Source organism: Falco rusticolus, chromosome Z, assembly GCF_015220075.1.
Source record: "Falco rusticolus isolate bFalRus1 chromosome Z, bFalRus1.pri, whole genome shotgun sequence".
Taxonomy (NCBI): Eukaryota; Metazoa; Chordata; class Aves; order Falconiformes; family Falconidae; genus Falco; species Falco rusticolus.
The window spans coordinates 2,634,667-2,662,127 of record NC_051210.1 but is presented as its reverse complement, the minus strand read 5'-3'; the positions used below and the strand labels follow the sequence as shown (position 1 = coordinate 2,662,127).

The following is a 27,461-nucleotide window of genomic DNA, read 5'->3' as shown; positions in this document are numbered from 1 at the left end:
AGAGGGGTGGATTTCTTATGACCTATACACTGACTGAACTATACAATTAATGGTACTTTTAAGATGTGTGTTTCTATGGTATAAAAGTCACTTAGGTTTTCAGTAGCCTTTGTAAGCATCTTTTGTAGGAGGGTAAATCTCTCTTCCCCTAATTACTGTCTTTCTTAAAGATTAGTATTATTTTACTGCGGAAAGAAAGTAATGTTCCAGAAATACATGAATTGTTGTTTGATTGTGAAAGAAATTAAATTTGTTCATGTTCTGCATTCATAACATATGGAGATACTTTACACATACAAGTTCCTCTGTATATTTGAATTAATAATAAATACTGAATGAAGAATGATCTCTTTAAATTCAGTAATAGATATCCCATTGTAATGTCAACATTACACATTCTCTCTTTTATAACATAAATATTATAATATGCCTTTTCAGTGGGTTTCCTCAGAATGAGAATGACTGTTTATATTCCTGAATACATTACACAAAAATACTAGCGAAGTGCCTTGCAAATGTTGCATGAAAACACTTTTACAAAAAAACCCACAGATTCCCTTTTCAAGAACTAGACTGCATTTCTGAAAGCAGTATGTAAATGGTCTTACATGGCTTTGTGAAATAAGAATGCAGAAGAATATATGGATTGTGCTGTTATGCTCATCTTGTAACAGGTAAATATTGTAAGAAAAGGATGACTGGTTTCAGAAGTTACATGAGGTTCTTCAGTAGAACAGACAGGGAACTGGACACTGTGATTCATCTGGTCTCTTCCACTCCTACTTTCATGGGTTGTTTTTTTTCCTTAAGCTGTCATACCAGAGTTTGGAGTTTATATTTCTTACATATAATGTCTCAAACAGATAGGATATTTCAGATAAAGGCATGCTGACACAGTCATCATTCAAACTTTTGCTTGGATAAGACCAGCAACAGTGAATTCAGTATCTCTCAATGTGTTATGCTTATTCTTTATCACTTAAAACTGCATTATTCCACCCAGTATCTACTATATAAATATAATTGGTTTCCTTCAGGATTATGCATTCAAACAAGCAAAAGCAATTATGTAGGACCTCATTGTCATTTTATTCGTATGTGTTCTCTTTTTTCGGGTTCCCTTTCATATTTACCAGAAGTATGCGTTCATTTCAGTTCTGTTACGAATAGTGATAGAGGATTGTTTTCTTCACTGGAAAAGGTAGTTTTGTAGCATCTAAATGCTATTCTTTCCTTCCCTTTTCAGAACTTGAGTTGAGAAAATAAGCATTTCTTACTGCTTTGCTTTCTGTATTTCATTTCCCAAATTCAGTGTTCTGGTTTTGGCAGCTTTCCAGAAGTGTGATGATTGCCCATCTTCTTTTTGTTCAGTCTTAGCCTTCTCCATGGGAGTGTTCTCAGTGCTCTCTTAGCACGGATTTGGCATAGAAAGGCTCTGCAAAGGAAAACAGACTTTAAATGGAGTAACAGTGATTGGAAAACCTAAACTCACCTTGTTTGTTTGTGGTCCTTTAAATAAGCATTACTGATTCTCACTGTTTTCTGTTATTGTAAACTTTTAGCTTCACATTTGTTGTTTTCACATAGTCAAGCAATACACTCTGTGCATGAGCCTGTTTTTCAGCTTTTTATATGACTCCACCTTCCCAACAGTCAAAGAGTGCTTGTTACCGAGGGCGGTATCCTTGGCTTTCTTGGACACAGCCTTGCACTGCTAAGTGGCTTACAACATTGGAGTGTTCCCAAATTGTCACTAACATAACTTTTCTTCAAGGAAGTGCATCAAGAAGAAACCCTCAAGACAGTGTCTTAACCAGAGTATTACATCAGTATGGAATTATTATTGTTGAATGTGTTAATATTTGCAACTCTGACCCAGTAGATTATATAGATCATAGAATCATAGAATCACAGAATGGTTTGGGTTGGAAGGGACCTTCAAAGATCATCCAGCCCAATCCCTCTGCCATGGGCAGGGACACCTTCTACTAGACCGGGTTGCTCAGAGCCCCATCCAGCCTTGTTTCAGTGTCTCTCCACCATCATAGAGAAGTTTTTCCTAACATTTTCCTAACATCTAATCTAAACCTACCCTCTTTCAGTTTAAAACTGTTACCCCTTGTCCTGTCACTGCAGGCCCTGGTAGAAAATCTCTCTCCGCCTTTCTTATAAGCCCCCTTCATATATCAAAAGGCTGCAGTAAGGTGCCCCCAGAGCCTTCTCCATGCTGAACAGCCCTGACTCACTCAGGCTTTCTCCATAGGAGATGTGTTCGAGCACTCAGACCGTTCCTCTAGCCCTCCTGTGCAGGAAGAGCCACTCTAACAGGTCTGTTCTTGTACTGGGGACCCCAGAGCTGGTGCAGTCCTAGAGCTGGGGCCCCACGACAGTGCACGGGGAGAATCGCCTTCCCTGGCTTGCTGGCCACACTTCTGTTTGTGTATCTCAGAATACAATCAGCTTTCTGGGCTGCCATGACACATTGCTGGCTCATGTCCCAGTATCCCCAATCCTTCTCTGCAGGGCTGCCCTCAATCCGTTCATCCCCCAGTCTGCACTGATAATGGGGATTTCCCTGACCCAGGTGCAAGACCTTGCGCTTGGCCTTGTTGAACTTCACGAGCTTCCTATGTGCCCACTCCTCAAGCCTGTCAGGGTCCCCCTGGACAGTATCCCTTCCCTCAAACACGTCAACTACACCCCTCAGCTTGGTTTCATCTGCAAACTTGATGAGGGTGCACTCAGTCCCAGCTAAGAGAACAATCAATGAACCACAACAGAGTTGTGGATGGTTAGAGGAAGAACACAGGAAAACTGGATCTGAACAAATCCTCTGTTCTTTACTCCTTCTCTCCACTTTTATGCCAATTTAGGTGAATGAATCAAACTATAAGACAATTTCAGCCATTGTGATAGTTTAGGATCAATACAGCCACACTGCATCTTTAAAGGAAGGATTGCTTTCAGTTGTTGCATTCACAGATTCATTACGGATATACCAGCACATTTCTGTGGGGAAGATAATGAAGATAAATGAAATCTTGAAATGAAATCTCATTATTTAATGAGACAAAACTTAACATTTACAATTTTGTTACAGTGACACAGTCCGATCCGTCTGCATAGGAAGCAGCTGTTAGAAAAAAGATGGTTTGTAATTTAGATGTTTTTCTTCTTTTATTTTCCTTTTCTTTTTGTTGTTCTGCTGTAAGAACTACTGTGCTCAACCATCTGTGTGTGTAGGTGTATCAAGGTTGTGGATTTAAAACATTGTATTTGTGTTAGGAACTCATGCTGGCACACAGCTGTGCATTTCCCTATTACTATATAGAATATTTGTATTTCCATTGTTCATTGAACTGGTTGAAAATTATATGGATGATTTTAATGTTTGGAACCTGAACAACTCACATGGCATTTTTTTAAAAAAGTCAAAGAAAAAAAATTAGTCATCAGGTGTTGTTTTTATACTACAGACCCAGTGAACAGTTCGAAGGAGCGAAAGAACTATTTAGAAGGAAAATCCAGTAATGTATTCAGTAGTCTAGGTGCTTTTTTAAAATTATAAGTAGTATTTATTCATGTGGGTAAACTATTGAGATCAGTGGGTTTATCTGTAAGCAGTATACAGAGGGAGAGAAGGGTATAGCATCAGACCCATTTACCTGTGTGTGCAAAACTTGAAAAGACTGTGCTTGCACTTGTAGCTCAATATAATGAGATAATAGTCCAATAGTATATACCAATCTGCATTACAAATGTATTCTCTTTGTATTCATAAAATATCTCAAGCAAAACTCACGATGCTGTCACATTTGCATATGAATACCCAGGATATTCTTCTAGCTTGCATTTATTCTGAAGTGTTAAATAACATACAAATATTTCTGTAGGGCATCTGGATGAGTGTTTTAGTTTTGAATCAGGAGTGCATTTTTAAAGAAAATCTCTTGATCATCTCCACTTGCTGTACTTTGCTTCATGTGACAGCAGTCTCAGAGCACAAGAACTGGATCTCTTTGAGATGAAAATAAAAAGAAAATAGTCTGGTAGTCTAAAATTCCTCATGTACACAGTAAGAGTTGACATAAAACGTATATACCAGTGGGTAAATGGGCATTCGGTCAGCCTAGGACTTGTTCAGAGGAAACATCCCTGAGGTATGTTATGTGTAGGGACATGCAGACATTGTGTCCTCAGCTCTTATCATTTCGCTCTACAACTATAATGCTGTGAAACCACACTACTCACAAACGTAGACATAACCTGTCTGTGCCTGTTTTTCTTCCAAGTACACTGGAAACAATTAATAGATCTTGTTTTCATCCTTTTCTTATGACTTGTTAATGCCTGATATCATGAGAGGCACTTGGTTTTCTGCCGTCTTATGATCTGGCCTGAATTTTGTTAAATCTTCTGGTGTGATTACCTGATACTGCTAATAGCAATGATGCCCATCTTCCCTGAGAATATATCCCCATCAGACTTCAGCCTAAATCATCTTAGCAGGCTTGCCTGGAAGTGTACAAGCTGACCACAAGAAGGGATTTTTGGTGGGATCAGGTCACTAAATGTAGCCAGTGCTAGGTCCTAGGGAAGTGGGGAGACAGGAACACACGGGGACAAATAAGGCGGAATTGGCAGCTCTGCGTCTCTAACAGATTAGATGTAATGCTGAAACTGATACAGCCTCTTTTGGTAACAGCTGTTAATAAAAACATACATACTCCTAAGGCTTTCCAGAGGAGCTTATTAGTTCTTACTGTGATACTTTTCTGCCCAAGTGCACAGGGCTTCACTGGTTGCTTATTATCTCAGAAGGGCTTCTGCTGGGATCTGTCCTTGGCCATGAATGAGCAAAAATGATACCATTCGTGCCCCCTTACAAAAAGCCTTAGCAGTGAATTGACGTTCTGTGGTCCAGATGTGTATGCATTACACCATAAAAGAGAATTTAAATTGCTATTTACCTGCAAATAATAGGTAAGTTTTGTAATCGTGTCAGATTTCATTTTATCCTCTACACAAGTCAGTAAGGCATCTGGTTCTGAAAATGTATTCTGTGTGATCCTTTCATGTATCTATCAGAGCTGTTTATGCATACAATCATTACTCTCATGTAGTTTTTAGAGTTTATTTAAAAGCAATATTCTCTTCCACACCAGTAGTTTTCATTGTTAGAAAGAAATTAGTCTGCTTTTTCCTTGTCCTTTCTGTTTTCTTTCTCAGTCATACTTAATATTTAAGGCAGCTTCAGAATAATACTGCTGAAGATGTACACCAAAATTAGGAAAAAAGTGAAAGGTGAATCTCAAATTCAGAGTTTACAGTATTTATTTCTGACTTCATTATTTCAGTGCAATAACAGAGAGGAACAACCTCCTCCCGTTTACCAGCAATAGTAGAGATTGTTACAGGGATTACTGCCCATGGCCCTAAGTTATGGTACAGATTATATGTATAGACTGGAAGGCAATTCCTTAGCTGCTAAACATAGCTGTGGAAAATGCATAAACCTATTTGGATAGGTCTTATTTGATGTGATCATCAAGCAAAGGTGACATTGCCTGTGCCAGCTGCTGTAAATACAAGTTCCAGTTCTGAGAGGTGTTTTTAGTGCAGGACATATAACTCCCTGTGAATCATGAAGAGCAACCAGGGTGTATGTGCCCTGAGATAATAGAGCTGTCAGTCAGACGGAGACAGAAGTCAATGCAATAAATACTTCCCTTCCTGTACAAGACAGTCATGGGTGATGTGAGAAAACTACTTTATACACATTTTACATCTTTTATGGGGAGGGAGATGTGGTGTTCATCTTCACCTTTGCAGGGGAGACAAGAAATTACCATATTCCAAAAGATAAAATAATTGATAAGTGGTTAGCAGATAAGTTTATTTGCCACAAATAATGCATACTATATACGTGGCGTATATACCATATACATATATCACAGAATCACAAAATTGTTTGTGTTGGAAGGGACATCTGGAGATCAGCTGGTCCAACTCCCATCCTCAAGCAGCATCAGCCAGAGCAGGTAGCCCAGGACAGTGTTCACTCAAGTTTTGAATATTTGACAGATTGAAACTTCACAACCTCTCTCCAGTGTTTGACCACTTTCACTGCAAGTAACTGTGTTCAGATGGAGTTTTCTGTATTTTAAGCAGAGCGCATTGACTCTTGTCTGGTCAGTGGGCACCACTGAGGAGAGTCTGGTTCTTTTGTTTTTACTCCCTTCCATCAGATATTGATACATGTGGGTAAGATTCCCTCAAGCCTTCCCTTCTGCCGACTGAGCAATCTCAGCTCTCTCAGCATCTCCTTGTAGGTCAGATACTCCAGTCCTAGTCACCATGGCCCTGCACTGCTCTGACTCCAGAAAGACCACCTTTTTTGTACTGGGAAGTCCAGCACTGGGCACAGCACTCCAGATGCCACGTGCCTGGAAGCATTCAGGGTTAGGCTGGATGGGGCTTTGAGAAACCTGATTGGGTGAAACATGGGGGGCTGGATCTAGATGATCTGTGAAGGTCCCTTCCAACCAAACCATTCTGTGATTCTGTGTCTTCCCAGTGCTGAGTAGATGGGAAGGCTTGCCTCCCCTGACCTGCTGGCAATGCTCTGCCTAATGCAGCCCAGGAAGCTGTTGCCCTTCTTCACCATAAGGGTGCATGGTCAACTTCTGGTCCGCCCCCAGGTCTCTTTCTGCCATGCTATTTTCCATCTGGTCAGCCCCCTAGTGTGTACTGGTGCACAGGGTTGTTCCTACCCAGGAACAGAGGCAGGACTTTGCACTTCCCCTTGTTGAACTTCATGAGGTGTCTGTTCAGCCCATTACTCCAGCCTGTTGAGGTCCCCCTGGATGGCAGCACAACCCACTCCTCAAAGTTTTCTCATCACAAAACTTAGCAATGATGTTCCAGTGTCTGGGTTGTTAATGAAGATGCTAAAGCGTTGGCCCCTGTGTTGACACATGGGATGAACCACCAGTGCTCTGCTTCCAACTGGACATTTCCTAGCTAATCAGCATCCTCTGGACCCAGCCATTCGGCCAGTTCTTAATCCACCTCACTGTCCACTTATCTAACCTGCACACTGTTAGCCTGCCTAAAAGGATGCGATGGGAGGCAGTGTTAAAAGTCTTCCTGAGGTTCAGGTAAACAGCATTCACTGCTCACCCCCATCCACTGACCAGTCACCTCACTGTGGTGGGCTATCAGACTGGTCAAGCATTGTTTCTCCCTCATAAAGGCATGCTGGTGACTTTGCATCACCATCTTGTCTTTCATGGAATGGGAAGCACAGCTTTCTTCATCACCTTCCTGGGGACTGAGGTGACACTGACTGACCTGTAGTTCCTCAGGTCTTTCCTCTTGCTCTTATGTTTGTGTACCTATACTATAAGGAAATGTATAATCCTTATAGGACTAAGGATATATCTATGGTTATGATGAACATAGTGATTTGCAATGGTGAGGAATAGACATTTCGTTAATCATGTATTAAGCTGTTCATTCATTTATTAATCATCTGTAACTCTTAGGTAATTTATAAATGTGCTCTTAAACTAATACGTGTCCATGTGTGTTAAATGTAATAAAAAGTGGTACTCCGCAGCCACTACAGGGGAAAAGGTTACAGAACTGTGCCAAAACACCTAACCCATTCTTCTGTTTACACTGCTAGATTATTTCTGTAATTAAATCTAAAAATAAGATTCATAAACAGTAAAATATGCATATATTTATAAGCAACTAGGAGAATGAATTTGAAAGGTATTAGCAAAGAGTAGAAATTACCTTTACGCGGCACATTTATATGCATTTTTGCAACGTAAGTGCACTGAAGTCCCACAGACAACTTATTATGAGTGCTTAAATTAGATGTATATAGATTGGCCATAAAGGAATACACTTCACCCTGTGTATATCAAATACAGACATGTGAACAAATATAACCATCTGTTTTAGTCATTTTAGAACATCCATCATCATGTCCTCCAGGACTTGTTGGTCTAATAACATTTTTCAAAAAACATGCCATAACTGTACTCATGTGAAAAAGATATATCCCTGCGCTCACTCTATTCTGAAATGCATAAACAACCGCATTTTGAAAGAATACAATTATTTTGGGATATGGAAGGGAAATATGCTAATTTACTGCTCTGTGTTCAAACTTGCTCTGAAAATAATTGGACTTCCTGCCTTGAGCCCACCTACGCTATTTTAACAAATTATCCAGCTAGAGGTTATAGTCTAATGCTGGGTAATTTAAGTTTACTCATGCAATTGAGATTTTTGGAGCATTGCTTGTAATAAAAAATTATTCACAAGTTGATTCACTTTTTAATAAAGTTTTTTTTCCTCAACTACAGTTAAAATGATTTGTCAAATGCTTGTTACATAAATAGCCAATTATTTTAATAAGGTTCATTGGAAATGATAGGAATTGTTGCCCTGAAGACATGCTTTAACAGTGTACAATTAAATGGTAAGTTTCTTAATGGGACAAAGGTTTTCATGCCAGTATACATTAAAAGTAATTAAAAATGAAAAATCTGCTTCAATTTATATAAAAACTTTTAAAGCACCAACTCTTTTAAAACTGTTAAGAAAGGTCTTGGAAATGCTATTGAAAAATTCTATTAAATTTAATCTACCTCAGACGAAAAGCTGTTAAATATGCATTTAAACAGGTAAATACAAGATCAAGAAATACGGACGTAGTCCCGTGTTGGAAGTGTGACTCCGCAGAGAAAACTGTAATAAGTTTTAAGTGGCTATGACTAAAAGATAAAAATTTTGCAAGACAGGCAGTAAGAACCTATGCAGATTCCACTTTCATTATATGATTAGATCAATAGTTTAATAATTTATTTTATGGCAGTTTTCAAAACAGAAAGATGGATAAAAAAGTATTGTCAAAATACACAAACATGTATGAAAATAAAGCCACAAATATTGCTGTGAATGCAACAAGATGTATGGTTACTGCAGCAAAGATTGCTGCAGGGCCCTAACTTATTTTTAGAATCTGCTCAAAATCCCTTGAAGTCAACAGGCACCTTTTATGGTGTCTTTAGAAGCTCCCATTAGACTTTTATGAAATTAATTCTCTGATCTCACCATTCTTTTACATAGTTTCCAATAGTTTTGAAGGAAAACGAGGGAAAACAAGTTTTGGAGCGTAAAAATACAGAAATAATTAATATTTGGTCTCTTGCTGGAAAACCTGCACATTATAAAATGTGCATAGCATATAAAATGCTAAATGTCTATATTGGAGTGATGTATAAACTTTGCAGTGTTCATAGAGGTTGTCCCTGTGGGTTCCTAGCAATTTGTAAATTGGCTAATATTTTTTTTTTATCCCTAGCCTTAATTCAAAGTGCCAAAACAAGAACCGTATTCTGCAAAATATTTAAATGGCTCTTTTTCTTGATATTGATTTTTATTACTATTTTTCTAATACTTCTACAGTTAATCTGAAAACTGTGGTTATAGTTGCTATTGTATAGACATGTATTCATAAATGACTTGTAAACTTTAAATTGGCTTTGCAAATTTATGTTTAAGTGACAGTTGCATAGGGGAAATGCCATTATAGAACATGAAAAAAGCTAGAACAATGCTATAGATAATAAATCCATTTTAAAATGTGATTTTACAGGTAGTTGCTACAACTGATTCACTGATACTATAACAGCACTGCTTTGAACAGAGCTGTAAATTATAGGTGGAAAAGATGATAAATGAACTGGTGGGGAAAGAAATTACTCGTAATAAACAATGCTGCTTCATCAAAATTAAAGATTGTACTTACCACCTTAAATTTAAGAAAATGCCATTTAAAAAATCTTGAAGATATTCTTTGATTGTCGGTTTCTCAGAACTTGGATTTCTTTACAGGTCAAAGTAAACAGAATCATAGCTACGTATTCCAATTTTTCTTGAAACAAGTTGGACTAAAATTATTTCAGAAAGCACTAGGATGGGAAATAACACTTGATTTTTTCCAAACTTAGGGAAAAGATCAGTTTTTACAGGTAGCTTAAAGTCCTCTATTTTTCTCTTTCTTTCTTTTAGTTTTTCTTAGAGAGGGCTTGTTAGAGACATAATTAAAAAGTATCAATTAGTATTTATTTATCAAAAAGTATCAATTAAAGCCTAAGAGGACATAAAATTGCTTTGAAAGGCAAGACTGTTATGTTGGAAAGGATGCTTAAGAGGCATTTCCTGACAGAGCTCTAGGTAGGAGCAACTGAACTCTTCTCCAAATTGTTTTTGTTATCTGTTTAGACATTAATGTGTATTGCTGGTAATCAGTGTTTCTCAAAAATTCACGCCTAGTCAAGCCAAAAGTTCTGACTTACTGTCTAGAAATTATTTTTATTACCTTGGCTTGCTTATTTAGAATGCCGCTTTTGGGTTCAGAACACAACTTTAGTAACTCTTTTACCTGACTTACTCTCCTCTTAATAGAATACTACTACCTGAAATGTTTATACTAAACAGTTTAGGAAAAATTCTAATAGGCAGCTCTGTGACAGATTATTCTGGAGGACATTTACCACATATGTTGTACCAAATACTTGCAGGAAAAGGAAAACTTTATAAAAAATAATGATAGTAGAGGTAATACAATGTTTGGCCTCTGAGGGCGGGGAGCAAGAGGCTTTTACTTTCACATGTTCATCTCAAGTGTAAAGCTGTTTTCTGCTCTTTTTGAAGAGCAGATAATAAGGATGTCTGAAGAGTGAATCACTGCAGTATGACATTATAGCTGAGGTTTCCTGCAGGTTATTTGGCACAGCATTTTTACAGCCTTCTGTGGTCAGGAAACTAGCTCTGAAAAAGCAATCAAACCACTAAATTTTAACAGACGTCTGTCCTTTGTTGAATATACATTGAATACAACCAGTTCAGATTTAATAATACATACTAAATTCCCAGATTTCATGGGAATATGCTCAGGTTTCACAATGTGGTTGTACCAGTAGTATATTAATCCTTGTTTTTGTGCAATCCTGGTTAAATCAAGGAACAGTTATAGCTGAAGTCACAGTTATTTTCTGTTTACATTAATCACAGCCAAAAACTTCTTCAGAAACAGGCTAGAAACTTTCTTAAACCGGTAATTAACAATAATAAAATGAATTGTTACCATGGTACTTACTTATCTCTTCTGTATCTTTTAATTAAAAATTGAAGGTGCTTGCAAACTTTCTGGCAATTCTTATTCATTCTGTTTAAATGCAATTTTTTTATATATATTTAGCTTTTTAGAAAAAAAATAAGGTTGTCTTCGTTTAGGAGGCCTTTACAATTTAAGATTGTTTTAGTGAACCACAGGAATATGAGACAGAACATTGTCATGAGGATTTTGGGGTGGGTTTTTTTGGTAAATATTTTTACTAAAAGTCTGCTATTTTTAATGGAGATGTGTCCAGTCTATACATGAATTGCTGTTATCCTTCAAATTTTGTCATTTAACTAAGTAGGTCACTGTTAAGATAGCCATGTTAAATTCTATTGATTCTCTTAAGTCAGATTCTTTACCAAATAAAACTGATATAAATTTATTGTTTTCAATGGAGCTTTACCATTTAATGTCTCATTAAAAAAATACGGTACTTGAGCAAATTGGCACAAATCGCTAATAACAGAAAAGAGTATATAGCATGACTTTCATGGTATTTGTTAGGAAAGTAATAATGAAGAGTTTGAACATCTGAAAGCCCGTGTCTAAACAATAACAGACTATTACAAAGTTCTGCAAGCAAGATCATACATGTTGTTTGGTCTTTACCAATACCGTACTTACCCATGTAATTAAATCTTACAGGATCAATATACAATAAAGAAAAAAATATGGAGAATGCATTTTAAAAAATCTATTCGAGAACCATCAAGCGACTACAAGAAAAGCCTAGACTAGGCTCCAGCTAAAAGATAATTATTCCATACTATACGTTTCTCCACTTTGTGCTTTAGCAGTTTCCAAATGTGGAGGTATTTGAACATGCTATTAGTTATCAACAACTTCTTTAAAAAGTAGAACTTGGTAGAGGAGCTTCTAAGTTTTTCAGTCTTCTTTTTTTAAAAAAAATGTAATGGGGTAATTGGGTGCAGGGAAGGGTGTCATGGTTCTCAAATTGTGACTTGATCTTTATTCAGTGTATAGCTGTGAGTCTTCCTAGAAACCAGATATGATACAGAGTTTATAACCAGTTGATGTGTCCCCATCTATTTTCTATATATTACATTGACTTTATTATGGAAAAAAAATATTTTCTATTTTAGTAGGGCATAACTGGATTATGTCTAATCAATGCTTCTAATAAGAACCAAGCTGACTTTCAATAGAGATGCTTGAACCTAGATACTGCAGCTGTGATGGGCCAACCGTTCCATCAAGATGGAAGATAGATCAAGAACATGACTTAAAGTTGAGATGAGCAGACCAAGTGTGATCAGGAAGCCAAAATAAGTGCAAAATCAATGGATAAGGAAAGAATGTGCTTGTCAGCAGGAGGGAACTTCAGGAAGTCTTTACTGCGAAAGGTATTCCTGGATGAGAAACAAGGGTTCAGGTGGCAGGCACCAGGAATTTGGGATGCGTAAAGAACAAGCGTGCAGGGGACAGGAACACGACACTGGTGTTCATTTGCAGCCAAAATGCAAGCTGCGTCAGCAAAGACAAGTGACTAAGCTTATCAGTCCCTTTGTCACAAAAAGTCAGGTTTACACCAAGTAGCTTGCTGAAGAACTCCAATCACTGGAAGTAATTGTAAATTTTTGTTTATAACAGTTACATGATTCATATACCCATTTCATGTGGGGTAATTTTTCAGGAAAACACATGTGACTTTAACCAGTAAAGTCCAGAATGAGAATTATGTATTTTTAATTATATTATGTTAGAAACTACAATTCTAGGTTTTATTCATGGTTTATTAAATACTTAGAGGATTTATATATAAAAATATAAATTTTTATTTATATATATACACACACACACATACACACACATATATATATAATCCAGAAAGGTGGACAAAATCCCAGAACTCTGCCTCACGATGATTCTCCAGTTCACTATGTAATATAACGAATTCTCCAGTTCACTATGTAATATAACAATTTTTTTGTTCTTTGAACAAATTACTGTGCTTCAAACAGAAGTGTGCTTAATAGCTTTGTAGTTATGGTTTGATCATAGGAGGTAGGAAATGTAAATTTAATCATATTCAGCATAAAAAGAAACCTTAGCGTAACCTTTACTTCCTAACCAACTGTCATAGCCTTCAAGCTATTATTCAAGGAAAATCTGTTTTCAGAAAATGGTCAGAGTTTGCTCGTTTCTGCACCACTATCATTTTCAGAATCCATCTTCAGTGGAGAAATCTTGGGGGATTGGGCTTGAAGGGGGTTGGGTTTGTGGGGTTTGTGGTTTTTTTTCTAGTTGCTCTTTTACATTTAGCTAACCTGGACACTATTTAGAAACACAGGCTTTTCCTGTACTGGCACTTAAACCTTTTCAGGACCCCATTTCACTCAGTATTTAACAGTCTTACTAGGTCCCTGTGTGAGGAACTCTGAATTCTGTGGTTGCACCCAGCTGTCTGTGTTTTAGTTATTGCAATGCATAAGATCTGAACTACACTTCAAAATCTGACCTGGCAGAAAACCTAAGCTTACCTGACAAATCGTGAGCAACCTACAGTGATTTTACTTTGTATTAGTTAATTTACATTAAAAGCACATCCTTCTCGCATAGGTAGGTTGATTGCATAGTCAGTGAGGAATTCGTATCTGACAACATACAGAGAGCTTTCCTTTAGGAGCCTGTATTGTCTTTAGGAGCAACTACTCCAGAAACTCTGGTATTTTAAAATTTCTCTTCAAATTTACTTCTAATCCTGACAATATGACAAAGTTTAAAAGGGAATATATTTGTTTCAGAAGAAACACACCAGCTGGTGTAAAGTTCAGTGGCATAATTGGCGCATCTACGAAGTTGAACAAAATCTGACAACAATTTGCAGGAACCACTTTTAATTAAATATTCTACATCTGCACATTCAATCAAATGAAATAATGAATAGTAAATTAAATAATTCTGTAGAACTTATGCTTCTTTCTTTAAAACAGTTCAGTTCATTATCTTTCCAACTAAACGTCTGTTCTGGTTTCAAACATGATGCTACAATGAGCTAGTCTTTCCTCATTCATCAAATATGACATATTTGTTTGAACTGATAGGACTAAAGGTTCTCAAATTACTGGAACAAAATCACTGTAGGATCCAAGTAACAAAGATAATAATAAAAACCGTCCATCTTTCTGCACTGATCATAGCTAATTGCTCCATAGGGATAGAATATGAGGATTGCTTTAAAAGTATCTGGTACTTAAGGTTCAATCTGTTTTTTACATAATTGCGTAGACAATATGAAATATGCTGGAAAGCTCTGCATTTTTTCCTACATATTTCAATAGGAATGGCAGATTAGAAAAATTTAAATATCTTAAGAAGGTATTATCTTTACACAGAAAGGCTTTTAAGAGGATAAATTACTACCTTTATTTCACCAAGTAAGAGGCAGTTCGTGTGTTCATTTAATGTTTTTCAGCTCACACTGATTCTGATACTTTTTTCCTACAAATATGTTAGCCTTCATTAAAATGATGAATAACATGATGAAAATGTAAGGTTAATGGACTTTACTTTAAAAGCCAAACAGGGAGCAGAAGAATCTTGTTAAATTTTATAAATACATATAAAGAATTTAGAATTGAGCAGGTCTGCTCTCTGGTCATTTCCCTTGGCAGGTTTTTTCTCACACACTAAGCTGTTACTCCTCTTCTTCCTCTTCGATAGACAGAAATTCAGTTAACCCTGTCAATTTGTATTAGTCCAATATATCGTATCTTTATAGGCAACAAATAGTAAGACATGAGGGATTGAAAAGAAGCTCAAAGATCAGTAACCATCATCCATTTTAGTATAAAAATCTGAATTTTTCCTGGTTCAAAGAACTTAAACTAGCCCTCCCCATTTAGCTGAAAGTCTGTCCCTGAATTTCTGTTCACAGCAGCAGGAAGGTAATCACAGACTCACAGAAGGGTCTGAGGGTAAAAGAGAGCTCTGGAGGTCATCTGGTCCACTCCCTCCTGCTCAAGGAGGGCCACCTAGAGCTGGTTGCCCAGGACTATGTCCAAATGGTTTTTTTGATATCTGCAAGGGTGGAGACTCCAAAAACACTCTGGGCAATGTATGGCCACTGCTCGGTCATCCTCACAGTAAGTAAGTGTTTTCTGATGCTGAGACGGAATGTCCTGTGTTTCCATTTGTGCCCATTGCCTTGTCCTGTCACTGACCGTGACTGAAAAGAGCCTGGCTCTATCTTCAGGTATTTATATAGATTGATGAATTTCCTCCTGACCCTCCTGCTCTTTTAGCTAAACAGTGCCAGTTCTCTCTGCCTTTCCTCATAGACAAGGTGCCTCAGTCCCTTAATCATCTTAGTGGCCCTTTGTTGGACTCTCTCCAGAATGCCCATGTCCATCTCATACTGGAGAGCCCAAAGCTGGATACAGCACTCTACGTGTGGCCACCCCCGGTGCTGAGTAGACACTAAGGATCACATCCCTCAGCTTGCTGGTAATCCTCCACCTAATATAGCCCAGGGCACTGTTGGCCTTCTTTGCCCTGAGGGTGCATTGTTGTCTTATGGTCAACTTCTTGTCCACCAGGGCAAGCAGCCAAGCTGCTTCCATCTGCTCAGCTTGCCAGGGTGTACTTGTGCATGGGGCTGTTCCTCCCCAGGAACAGAGGTAGGACTTTGCACTTCCCCTTGTTGAACCTCATGAGGCTCCTGTTTAGTCCATTTCTTCAGCCTGCTGTGGTCCCTCTGGATGGCAGCAATACCCATTTGATGTATCAACCTCTCCTCCCAGTTTTGTGTCATCAGCAAAATTGGTGAGGGTGCCCTCTACCCCATCATCCAGATCATCAACGAAGATGCTGAACAGCATCTGACCAGTACTGGCTCTGGAAGTGATAGTTACTGGCCTCCAGTTAGACTTCTCACCACTGATCAACGCTCTTTGGGCCCAGCCATTCAGCCAGTGTTCAACCTGCCTTACATACGTTAGAGACAGAACTTAAAAGCTACATGGCTTTTTAGATTTGGAAAAAAGAATGGAGGTGCAGACTTCCCTGGAGACATCACAACGTCAATTAGATGTAGGAAAGCTGTGTATTAAAACACTGAATTTTTGTACATAGATTCCTAGTTAATGTGAAAAATCAAATTAAGTGTACAAAAGTTACATACTCAACTACCAGAAATCAAGGAACTTTCTTGACAGAGCTGAATTCTGCTTATTCTGCACAAGCTTTATTGTATCAGGTTCAGACATTTATGCAGCATCTCTTTTATATATGCCACCACAAACCAGGTTTGCATTTTGGGGACAGAAGCAGATTCAACACAACAGTGAGGAGTATTACTTCAATTTGCAGGGCATTTTGCTCACCAGTGTGTGCAACTGGTTCATCTCTGTTAAGAGTCTTCTCATTTGAATTTATCTCTGTGCTATCCTGTGCACTTTATCAGCAACTGTATCCAAAATGAATATGCACTTAAGCAAAACCGAGCGCTTTTCTGTTTGTTCTTTCCAGTGTCTAGTGCAACAGGACTTCAACTCTTAATAAAGCTAGCATGGGCTACCGTCTTTTAAACATTTAACAGCATGCATTGATGCAGCCCTTTGAGATAATGATATATAAAATCCATATGTTTCTACTCCATACAAAAGAAAAATAAATGCAGAGACAGAGAATTTTAACTATGAGGTATTGTTATCCTTCATCTGCCTATTTATGATGACTGAAAAATGCAACATTGCTTTTGAGAAAAAGAATCTGGTATTATACGTGAAGGTTACTACCCTGAAAAAGACTGGACAATAGTATTCTTGCAGCATTTGGCAGTGTACTGGAAAAGGGAAACTCAAATGAAATTAACCACCTTTTCTGTCCTTTGAATTTAATAAAATTTGCAAGCTTCTAGATCAAGCTATTAATTTCAATTTGCCCGCTAACTCATGCACAGAAAGGAAATTTTTTAGACGGTTAAACAACCTTGTCAATTAGATGTTTAATGAATTAAGATGAACTGAAAAGCATTTGTAACTGACATCTGTTGATAAAGAAGTAGCTATATTACTTGAAGTTGCAAGGATCACTAATGAGTACTCTGTTAGAACTAATTGAATTTGTTTATTTAAGGCCAGACTGTGACTTGTGGCCCTGATGTCCTCTGGAAGTTACAGTGAAAATCACTGAGCAAAATTTCAAATTCTGTTGTATGCTGTGACATAGAAAAACTTCAGTAGGTGTATGAAACTAGCTAAATTTATATTAAATTGCTTTGTTTTTTTCCTAAAACAAGCCCTGCTGAATCACATCTTTTATTGAGTACGTTTGCTGGGCAAAAGAATGCATGTCTTCTAAAGTCATTTGTGTAACTATGTTGTGGTTTAGTGCTTTAAAACAAGTGCCTACTGCTTGTACAATTTCTCTTTGCTAATCCCGATGCTGTCTCGTGTGCTTTCTGCAGATGTAAATGAATGTGAAGCTGAACCCTGCAAGAATGGTGGAATCTGTACAGATCTCGTTGCCAACTATTCTTGTGAATGTCCAGGTGAATTTATGGGAAGAAACTGCCAACAAAGTAAGTATTCCATGGTTTTACATCCACTTTTTAAAATAAAATAATATTTTCTTTTGCAGAAAAGACCGTAGTATACTATGGAAATATTTCTGTAGTCTACAAATACATAATGCTCAAAATAGCCACCTTATTCTTTTCAAAATGGAGGAAAATTAAGAGACCAAACCTGTCATGCATTCAAGTAAAGCATCTGCTATGGTGGAAACATTTGCTAAATGCAAAGTTATTATCTAAGAGTCAAACAAGGAGTAGTAAGTAGTCTAAAGTAGAAAATACAAAAACTGATTCAGGCTAGGGGTTTGTCTCACCAAGTATCCTGTCCTCAACAGTAATTAGCAGATACCAACAAGTGTAAAAGTGGGGTGAAAATATATGTTACTCTCTGTGACAGATCTCTAAAAGTTGGACCTCTTGTTTACAGAGAAATCATTAGTGGAGTTCCTCCAAGTTCTGTCATGGGAGAAATCTTACATGATTTTACCAATAACATTAACTATGAATGCACTATACAGGTCAGATGCCTAAAGCTGTTACTACAAAGGAGTTCTTCACGTAAGAAAGACTAGGGAATCTTGAAGACCAAAATAACAAAAACAGAATAAACTGCTATGGTACGAAATGCAATATACCTTAACTGAACATCAATAACGTGTTAGAGGCTCATGGATTGAAAATACCGCAGAGAAGAAGCCAGTGTGTTTTAGTTGAGCAAAGGATGCTAATAGGGTGGTGTGGTGGAAAAAGCTAATAGAGTGCCATGATATGTCAGGCCTGGTAATTTAAGGGAAAAAAGGAAAATATTTGTGTATTAGCATTTGTAGTGTTAGATACTACATTTAAAATACCTCAGATACTAAAGTCATCCACATTCAAGAAAGGAAATTTCTAGTTCAACGAAGATCTGCTACCATATGTAGCAGGAAAAATAATATTTTTAAAAAAATGCTACATATTGAATACTAAATAAGTGACACCATAACAAAGCTGAAGAATCTGATTAATTTTTCTGTTTTCACATTATGGATGCATGGGGAAATATGGAGAAGAAAACAACATAGACCAATAACCACAAATGACTAGCTGGGAATTTTTTTACGAAGCCTCAGTGAATTCCCAGATTTATATATGCAACCTGCAGGAGATTTGAGGCATCTTCTTTTGTGCCTAATTTTTGAGACATACGTAACATGTTTATAATTCTAAAGAGAAATCAAACATTAAGATTTGCTTTGAGAAACATTAAGGCCTGTATGGCTACCAGAAAGAATTTGTAAAAAATGAACATCTATTAAAATTTTCTGTAAAAATTGCTGGTGAATCACTTCATATATTTCCTTACAAGGCACAATTGAAATACCATGTGGAGTTCTACCAGGAATCTCCTCCATCTCTTCAGAGTTTACCCGTTCTGGTTTTTTGGCCGCATCATGGACATTGCTCAGATTATAGACCACATAAAACTAGTCTCCTGTTTTGCTAGAATTGGGGTGGTCAGAGATATTACTTGAAGTTAGTATTGGATTTTCTGGATCATCGCCTGTTTTTTCATATTTATTTGTATAGCTGTATAGGTAATTAAATGTAAAAATGAACTTTGTGTGTGAAGTTGTATACATTATATATTATACTGGATTTGATTTTATGTGTGCGTTTGTATATATATGCATATGCATAGTTCTGTTTTGGAGAGCATATAACAGAAAGTATATGTGTACAAAAAATAGAAATTTCCAGTGTACTGAAACAGTGAAAGAATTCTGCTAATGTCAGTAAAGCATTAGCGAATTGCAAAATACATTTCTACAGTCTGTCTTCCTGGGTCATACTTTGGGGATTTGCAACAGTAAGCCAGTCAGACGATCTTTCTGGAGATGCTTCTGTAGAAGAATGCTGAAAGCTGTGACCCAGGACTCCATCATCTAGCCCATAGAGAAGAACACTAAGTTATTTGAAAGGATAATTCCATTGAGTGTTGAAGAATTTTTACAATTATGATAAAGCTTTTTTAATTTTACAACTATGATACAACAGTCAAATTGTTTTGGGGCAGAGATCAAGGACAGTGAGCTTTAAAATGTGCTTTGCAGTAACTATTAATTTGTCAGCTGCAAAATGTGTACAGGCTGAGAGAGCTGGGGTTGTCCAGCCTGGAGAAGAGACAGCTCCAAGGAGACCTTCCAGCACCTAATGGGGCTGACAGGAGAGATGGCGAGAGTGTAGCGATAGGATGAGGGGTAACGGTTTCAAACTGGAAGAGGGTGGGTTTAGATTAGATATTGGGAAGGAATTCTGTACGGTGAGGGTGGTGAGATGGCCCAGGCTGCCCGGAGCAGCTGTGGGTGCCCCATCCCTGGCAGGGCTCAAGGCCAGGCTGGACGGGGCTGGGGGCAGCCTGGGCTGGGGGGAGTGTGTGTCCCTGCCTGGGGCAGGGTGGTGGGCTGGATGGTCTTTGAGGTTGTTTCCAACCCAAACCATTCTGTGATTCTATGGTGTGGTTAAATGGTAGGGCACCGCAATGCAGCACTGGAGCGCAGTGGTAAAAAGCTTCTGTTCTGTACTTCAGCTGGGCAGGGACCCACATATGGGGGCACCACCAGCCTGGTGTCTGCGGGGTAGTATCATGGCAGGAGTGTGAAATCAGATGTGCTTTCAAGACGTAAAAGAAAAGTAATATATTACTTAAATCAGTAGTTATAAAATGCCACACAACGTAGATAGTTGAATACTTCTCTTATACCACTCTTTATACTCATGTTATTCAGCTGAACATATGACGAGTTATCAATAAATAACAGATAATTAAGGATGGCAATAATGTTTGCACTGACTGTAATCACTGAGCTACCTCTGTTCAGGAAAATCAATGCATTCTTCTAGTACTGTGGCACAGTTCACAAACTTTGAGCATTCATCTACTTTTCAGCTAGCTTTAGCACAGCCAGCATTAAAATGGTAACTTTTCCTTTTTATGCCAATATAATTGTGCACTGTGCTGGTTCCTGCAGCTGGGCATGTAAATATCTTTTATTTCATGAGAAATTTAGTTATGTCATCGTACCTAATTATGTAATTACAAGTAGTAATTACATTCCAGCTACACCATTAGTTTTACACATATTTACAGTAATCATGTAATTAAATACTGCTACCTAATTATGTAAATTACTGATTGCTGTCTCAGTATTACCTCACAAAGCTCAGAGATTGCTAATCCACGTCACAAAATATGTGAACTTTCCTAGATCGATACTAAAAAAGGCAAAAATACATCATGCAGTCCATCATGCAAGCCTGTTCTCCGGGATCACTTTCTAATAGTGTGTCTACTTTGGTATATCCCAAATACCAATGCTTTGTAATAATAACTTGTCGTGTTACTCATCAGGTTGAAGGAGTTTATGTCAGACTGTTTTTCCTGATGGTCCCACTAAGGTTTCTCTCTTTTTAAAATTCTGTCATTTAATTCCACAGTAATTAATTTCTCTTAGTTAATCTCCTAAATAATTCCCTACCATTTCATCTCTAGCACTTTCCAGGTGTGAGACAACTGTTGTGTTACACTCAGGTCCTGCAAGCCTTGTGGGACACCCACTCAAAATCCTTTCGTCTAGTCCCCGGAGCCTCTGCTAGTACCTAGCGCAGCTGAAGTGAGAGGGAAAGGCTTGTCTGCAGCTAAGTAGTAAAATGCCTAATGAGCTTGGAACCGTATCTGGAACACATTGACCATCTTCTGAGTCTCCTTCTGACATGGATGAGGTTTGGAGTTGCTTTCTAAGGGCTCAGCTGTGAAGTAAAGTTCTCAGAAGACATGGAGCTGACCTCCTGGCCAGCTGATGTGTTTCACACCCCAACAGTGCTTCTGCTCCTCTGGGGTCGTCTTCTGCTTTTTTTAATGTAACCTTGCAATTTTGAAGCATTGGCCTGACCTCTCATTTTTTTTTCTGGAGAGGCTTAAATTCGGTCTCCTTTCTTTCTTGTTAGCTACTACTGTCTTTAGGCATAAATGATGCTTACACCAGCTGCTTCTCATTGCTGGAAAGCACAGGATGAGGTGAAGTCAAAGTAATGGGGAGTGCAAGAGCACTGGCAGCTTCAAAGCACATTCAATTGTTCTGGAGTAAGCTTATCAACCTGTTGAGACATTTCACCGAGGATCTGATAATTAGAAAATTTGCCTACGGATGTTTAGTAAACACAGAATGGAAAGGGAGCACCTTTCCTATGCTCTGAAAGCCAAAGCTATACTATATTAATTCCATAATATTTTCCAGATTTCTTAAGGCATCAGCATTTCCTTGATGCATCTCCTGTTCTTGCACGCTCCAAACCTATTGCTAGCTTTTGTGCTGAATTCAAGCTATCAGTTGTGATTACCTCCATTACATTTTTCCTTAGTCTTGGATTGTCTATAAATAAGTGCTGCTTCCAAGGCAGATTCTCTGGGGGTTGAAGTTTTTGCTTTCTGGATGACAAAACTCTTGCAGGCCACAGGGAGCCACTTCCATCAGTATCAGACTGTTTGCATTATTCAGTATGAATCTGCATTGTTAAATCTCCCATGAGCAACATGGGTTGTGGATTGCAGTAATTTGTGAGGAGTTCCACAGGTAATTTTTGATCACTTTTTTTTTTTTTTCCATCTAGCAGATGGTACCATACAGTGGACACATTACAATTTCACCATCACGCATTTTGGAGCTGTGTTTTGCCAGTTGCCAGCAGTTGCTGCCATTAAAGCATATGGCAAATTTTCTCATGCTTTATTTTTAAAGATATAGATCAGATTAGTCACTGTAAATATTTTTTATATATGCTGTGGCCCTTCCCCTCCTTTTCTGTGTGTATTCAACATGCCCATATGTAGGAGGACTGCATTCGGAGCAAGTGCACCAATTTAGCTTGTCTAGCATGTCAGAAATCCTGCTAGGCAGTGTACCTTCACATTATTTTCATTTGGTTCCTGTGCTTTACATTTTAGTACACTAATGTGTTTATCCTGCACTTGGTTGTCTTCTGCCTTCCTCTCTGTGGAAATCAAAGTGGCGTTATTTTATTTAAATGAAAACGCCCCTTCTTTCAGTGTCATTTTTACTTTGAAATTATCTAAAGATCTGACAGATGTAGCCATAAAGAGACTTTCAAGGCTTCTGCTTACATGCAACCTGATACTTCCAAACTAGGTGGTGTCATTCTGGTGCACTGTGATTTTAGACTTTCATTTCTTTCAAAATTTTCCCCAGGAATACGGGATACCTGCAGCTTGCATGACCTGCAGTGTAGGAGAAATAAAGAGTTTCACAGTATTTTTTCAAGAGGCTATATCTTCTTCTTTTATTTTCACTTACAAGTGTTTTCAAGGCAGTATCCTCACTTGCCAGGACTTTTTTGCTTCGGGTGCTTGTCGTTTGAGATCCTCTGCTTGATGCTCAAGTCTTCAGTGAGTTTCTACCTTCCCTCGCTCCAGCTCTCATAAGCCCTGGCTCAGGACTCGGGAATCAGAAAGCTTCCACACTTAGGTTCAAAAAACCCCCGTGCAAAACAAACACCACAGGATGAGGACATACAAAGCGCACAGGCAAAATAAAACAATTTATGAAACAGTTAAAAGCTATGTTTTCATGGGAATCATTATGTCTGGCTAAAATCTGTCATCCAGTAAGTCTGTGTTTTCAAAATATAGATAGGAATCAGAACTTAACCATTTTCTTAAATTAATAAACCTGGTAACAGGGTTTCTGGTGAATTCAGCTCATGAGAATGCCCTATTAAAATTAAGCTGTTAAGCACTGGACTATTGTTGAATGGTAAACATGATCCCATTACAGCCATTCCTCATCTTCAGATTACCTGCTGGGGAACCTAGGTTTAAATGCATAAGATTTTTTTATGTTGTGGCTTAAAGCATGTAGTAAGCCACTGTGAGTCACTTTGTTTGACAGGAGCCAACATGAACTTGAGTTCCCTAAATTAGTGATTACTATTAGATTCTCTTCAAATGAGGTTTAGGAGAATCTAAATTTTCTACAGCCTGAAATACCAGTTTGACTAATTCTATGAATAATCTGACATGAAGTTTGGTTTTAAGCAGATTTTTGGTTGTTTTCAATATCTGACAGTTTTATGATCTGAAATACTGGTGTTGTATTAAACGCAGCGAATTTCTGTAAAACAAAACTGGCCAAACATACCCATTTTTCTCTTGTGTTCTTGAAATTGCTCTATAGTTCAAGTTGTCAATTATTTATGATGATACCTACCAAACTTTCATGTTTAATCAGTTGATTCAGGTTTTCAACTTTCATTAGGGAGAAAAATGAACTATAGAAATAATTGTAGTTTCTAGAAATACAGATTGCGGTATTTAAGTATGGGCATTATAATCACCCACAAAAGAAGAATATGTGCATTCATTAGTACACAAATAATTTATTCTTTTATATTGGAGTTTCTGTCCCATTTTTATTCATCTTCCCAGTATGTACTGGAATCCTGTTCAGGCACATGCTAAACCTGAGAGATTTCTAGATGACCTGTGGATCAGAGTAGACAGACCTTAAACTGAAACCAGACAGGTTTCCTGTTGCTGTTTTTCCCATTTATTAAATAGGTAAGATCTTGTAATTGCCTTAAATTTCCAGAAATTTCCAAAGACACTCTCTGTTTTTGTTAGGGAATTGAGACAAACAGCCCATATTCCTGTTTTCCATTGCATCATACCGTAAAGTAACAATTCCTTGAAAACTAACACAAACCAGCCCTGCTGCTGCCAGGAGGAGCCTTGCTTCAGCTCTTTGCCCATCTTGCTGCTTTTGCGGCTGCTCATTCAGAGCTGCTGGTTTACCCATTTGCCTTGTTGTCCTTGCAAAAACTGAACCAGGAAATAAAAAAGGTAATTAATGAAGGAGGTAAGTTCCCTGGTCCAGTGAACTTCATGGCCACACAAATACTGGGCTGCTGGAAAGGAATGGCAGGGGGCAGAGCCTGGACATGAAATGAGGACCTAATACCAGTTAAAAATGTTAATTAGTCCACAGTTTAACCAAGATACTAGAAACTGTTCTTTAATTCAAGTTTAAGGCAAGTGGAAGAATTGAACTTTTGTGTTTTTCTTGGTTTGTTTCTCTGCAAAGATCATAAAATCTAGAAGCTAGAATTCTCAGCTAATTTGCCAAAGATACAACAAATAAAAATTCAGTAAATATATATATTCCTGTTTGTCATTATTTAGCTTACAAGTTCGGGAATTGCATGGAAAATTTAAGGAGATTTTATAGGTACATATGTGTGTGTGTAGGCGTATATATCTATATATATGCACAAATATTACCCTGAGAGAAATCAGCTCACTTTTTTTATTGTACTCAGGGTAGTTATCTTATCATCCATATGATGTCCTTGCTGGTTCAAAGAATAATGTGTGGTCAACCTCAGACAAAAGGAAGAATTGAAAAAAAAATTGTGCCTAAAAGAAATGTATCTATTTAATATAAATTTAATAGTAATACTTGATTTATGAGCTCCCCGCATTAGAGAAATATCTTAGAACAGAAACATTAGCAGTACATTTTGAAAGTGCAAGAGGGAACTTTAACATGTTAGGTGTGACTTAAATCCGTGACTTAAACTCAGCCTAGGTAAATATGACCTTTTTTAGGATGCTATAAGAATAAAACCCGAGGTTAAGTAAATGCTGAAAAACAGGCTAAAACTTTTGTCAGTAGTAAGGCTGATGATGCTTTATATACATTTTTAACTATTTCAGTTAATCATGGATAGAATGCAATTTCTATATTCACATTGGACAAAACCCATCTTGAATCTCTTGCTGAAACTAACGAGGTTTGCTGAGACTACACCATTCTGGGAATATTGTCTGGCTAGCATTTCTGTGTAGTGTATTGGTATGAAAGTGCAAAGAAGCAGAAAATGTTACAGAAATGACAGAACACATTGTTAACATTGGAATGTTCTTCCAGGCATTTCAATGACCTAGCAAGAAATATTAAGCAAACCCTAACATTTCTAATATTGAATCTTCAATCAAAAGCAGACTCTGGCCCTTCCACTGCAGACCTTCTTTGTCCAGGCATCCTGTGTAAGATGCAAAGGTGTGCAAAATTAGGCTCAACAGATGACAATTGTAGTTCTTCCTTTCAACACAATAGGAAAATGAGACTGATCTCTCAGTGTTTGATGTTGGAACAAAGTCCTTAGCCCAATGCCTCTGGGTATGTTTTCACCATGCTGCAATTGTACTGTACATCAGCGTAACCCTTTGAAAATTTGTTTCTCAATATCTTACTTTGATTAGGCAGTAGAGGATACAATCTTTACTCAGACACCTGACAGAAACCCATTCTAAAATATTCAGACAAGCCCTTAGGACCCAACAGGCATATTTTACACATTTAATCATGTCCTTAGTACAAAAGTCATCTAGTGCAATAATAGTACCTTGTGGGTTGTGTCAATAACTACAAAATGAACTCAACCCTATATTCAGGCATCTACAACCTCACTTTGTGACATGTCATTTTAGCTTGAACCACCTGGTTGTGGTGATTTTTTTGCCATGTTTCCTTACCTAAACCTACTAATCTGCTTTCCGCAGGCATTGTATCATTTTTGACTCATGGTACCCCTCAATTACCCTCAGTAAAGAGGCAGAAATGTTGTGTTTGGCTCAGGAATTAGTTCTCCTGTCTTCCACCTCTGTTATTCCTGCTCAGGGAGCAATACAACCCTACCTTTTCAGTGACATAGAATCATAGATATTCACAAAAAGTAGAGGAGAAAAAATACTCATAAATATAATGCACTGTTCCTATGCTGGAAGAACTTTTGTGTGCATTTTTATGCATGGCGAAGCCTATGACAATGCATATTTCAGCATTTCTAAGGTTTAAAAGAAAAATTACAGCACACCATTATTCTCAAAGTAGCCTCTATAGCTCTTAAGTTCCTGGTCTGGTCAATAATGCACATTCTCTTTTTATGTCCTCACAGAATGAAAAATAATTTGCAGGTAAGGAATTGGTACCATAAAAGAAATAAAAGCCTGGCTGTAGCCAGTAGAAGCAAGCTGAAAACAAATCACCAGTTAGTGTGACCAAAAAAAACCCCTTAAAGGTATGGAAAAACAGCTTCAATAAAAGCATAATTGTTATAAGTACATGAAAAGAACAATTCACTGCTGCAATAGGCTCAACCAAGTTCCCAAGTCACAGGATCATTTGTTCTGTTTCAGGTACTAGTCCAATTGGAAAACGCCTTATTCCAAGGCTTAGTATTTATAAGACAAAGGGAGCTTATTTCAAAGTAGATGAATCATGGAGGGTGGTTTGCCACCTGAGTCAGCCTGGTCTAGTCGGCCGCTACCCTTTGGTAGACACAGGAATGAACAATGATAGGGAAATCACCCTTAGAGCCATGCAAACTCCTCGTAATGGAACTGCCTTGAGGTTTGCAATGGTTCACAAACTGATTGCAGGGTAGAAGTACAGGTGAATACGGCATAAACCTTGTAGGAGTTGAAAGCTTGAAAGAAGATTCACATTTTGGAGATTCATTTGCACTTGGAATTCAGGCCAAGCTGTGAAAGATGAAAAGCCATGCGAACTAAAGAGAAAATGGAACAAAACACGGTTACAGGAGCCCTAAAAGAACTAAAATCTCCAGGTTCAGCAAAGCTCCCACTGGCAGCTTTCATAA

General features: G+C 37.8%; 1 protein-coding gene across 1 annotated transcript in view; it reads left to right on the top strand.

The window, feature by feature from the left end:
- Positions 1–27,461, top strand: part of EDIL3 (EGF like repeats and discoidin domains 3) — a 267,679-nt gene that overhangs the window by 131,887 nt on the left and 108,331 nt on the right. Inside the window, exon 5 of the mRNA XM_037373731.1 lies at positions 17,637–17,750. Coding sequence (XP_037229628.1) covers positions 17,637–17,750 — 114 coding nt within the window. The remainder of the gene's footprint in view (positions 1–17,636; positions 17,751–27,461) is intronic.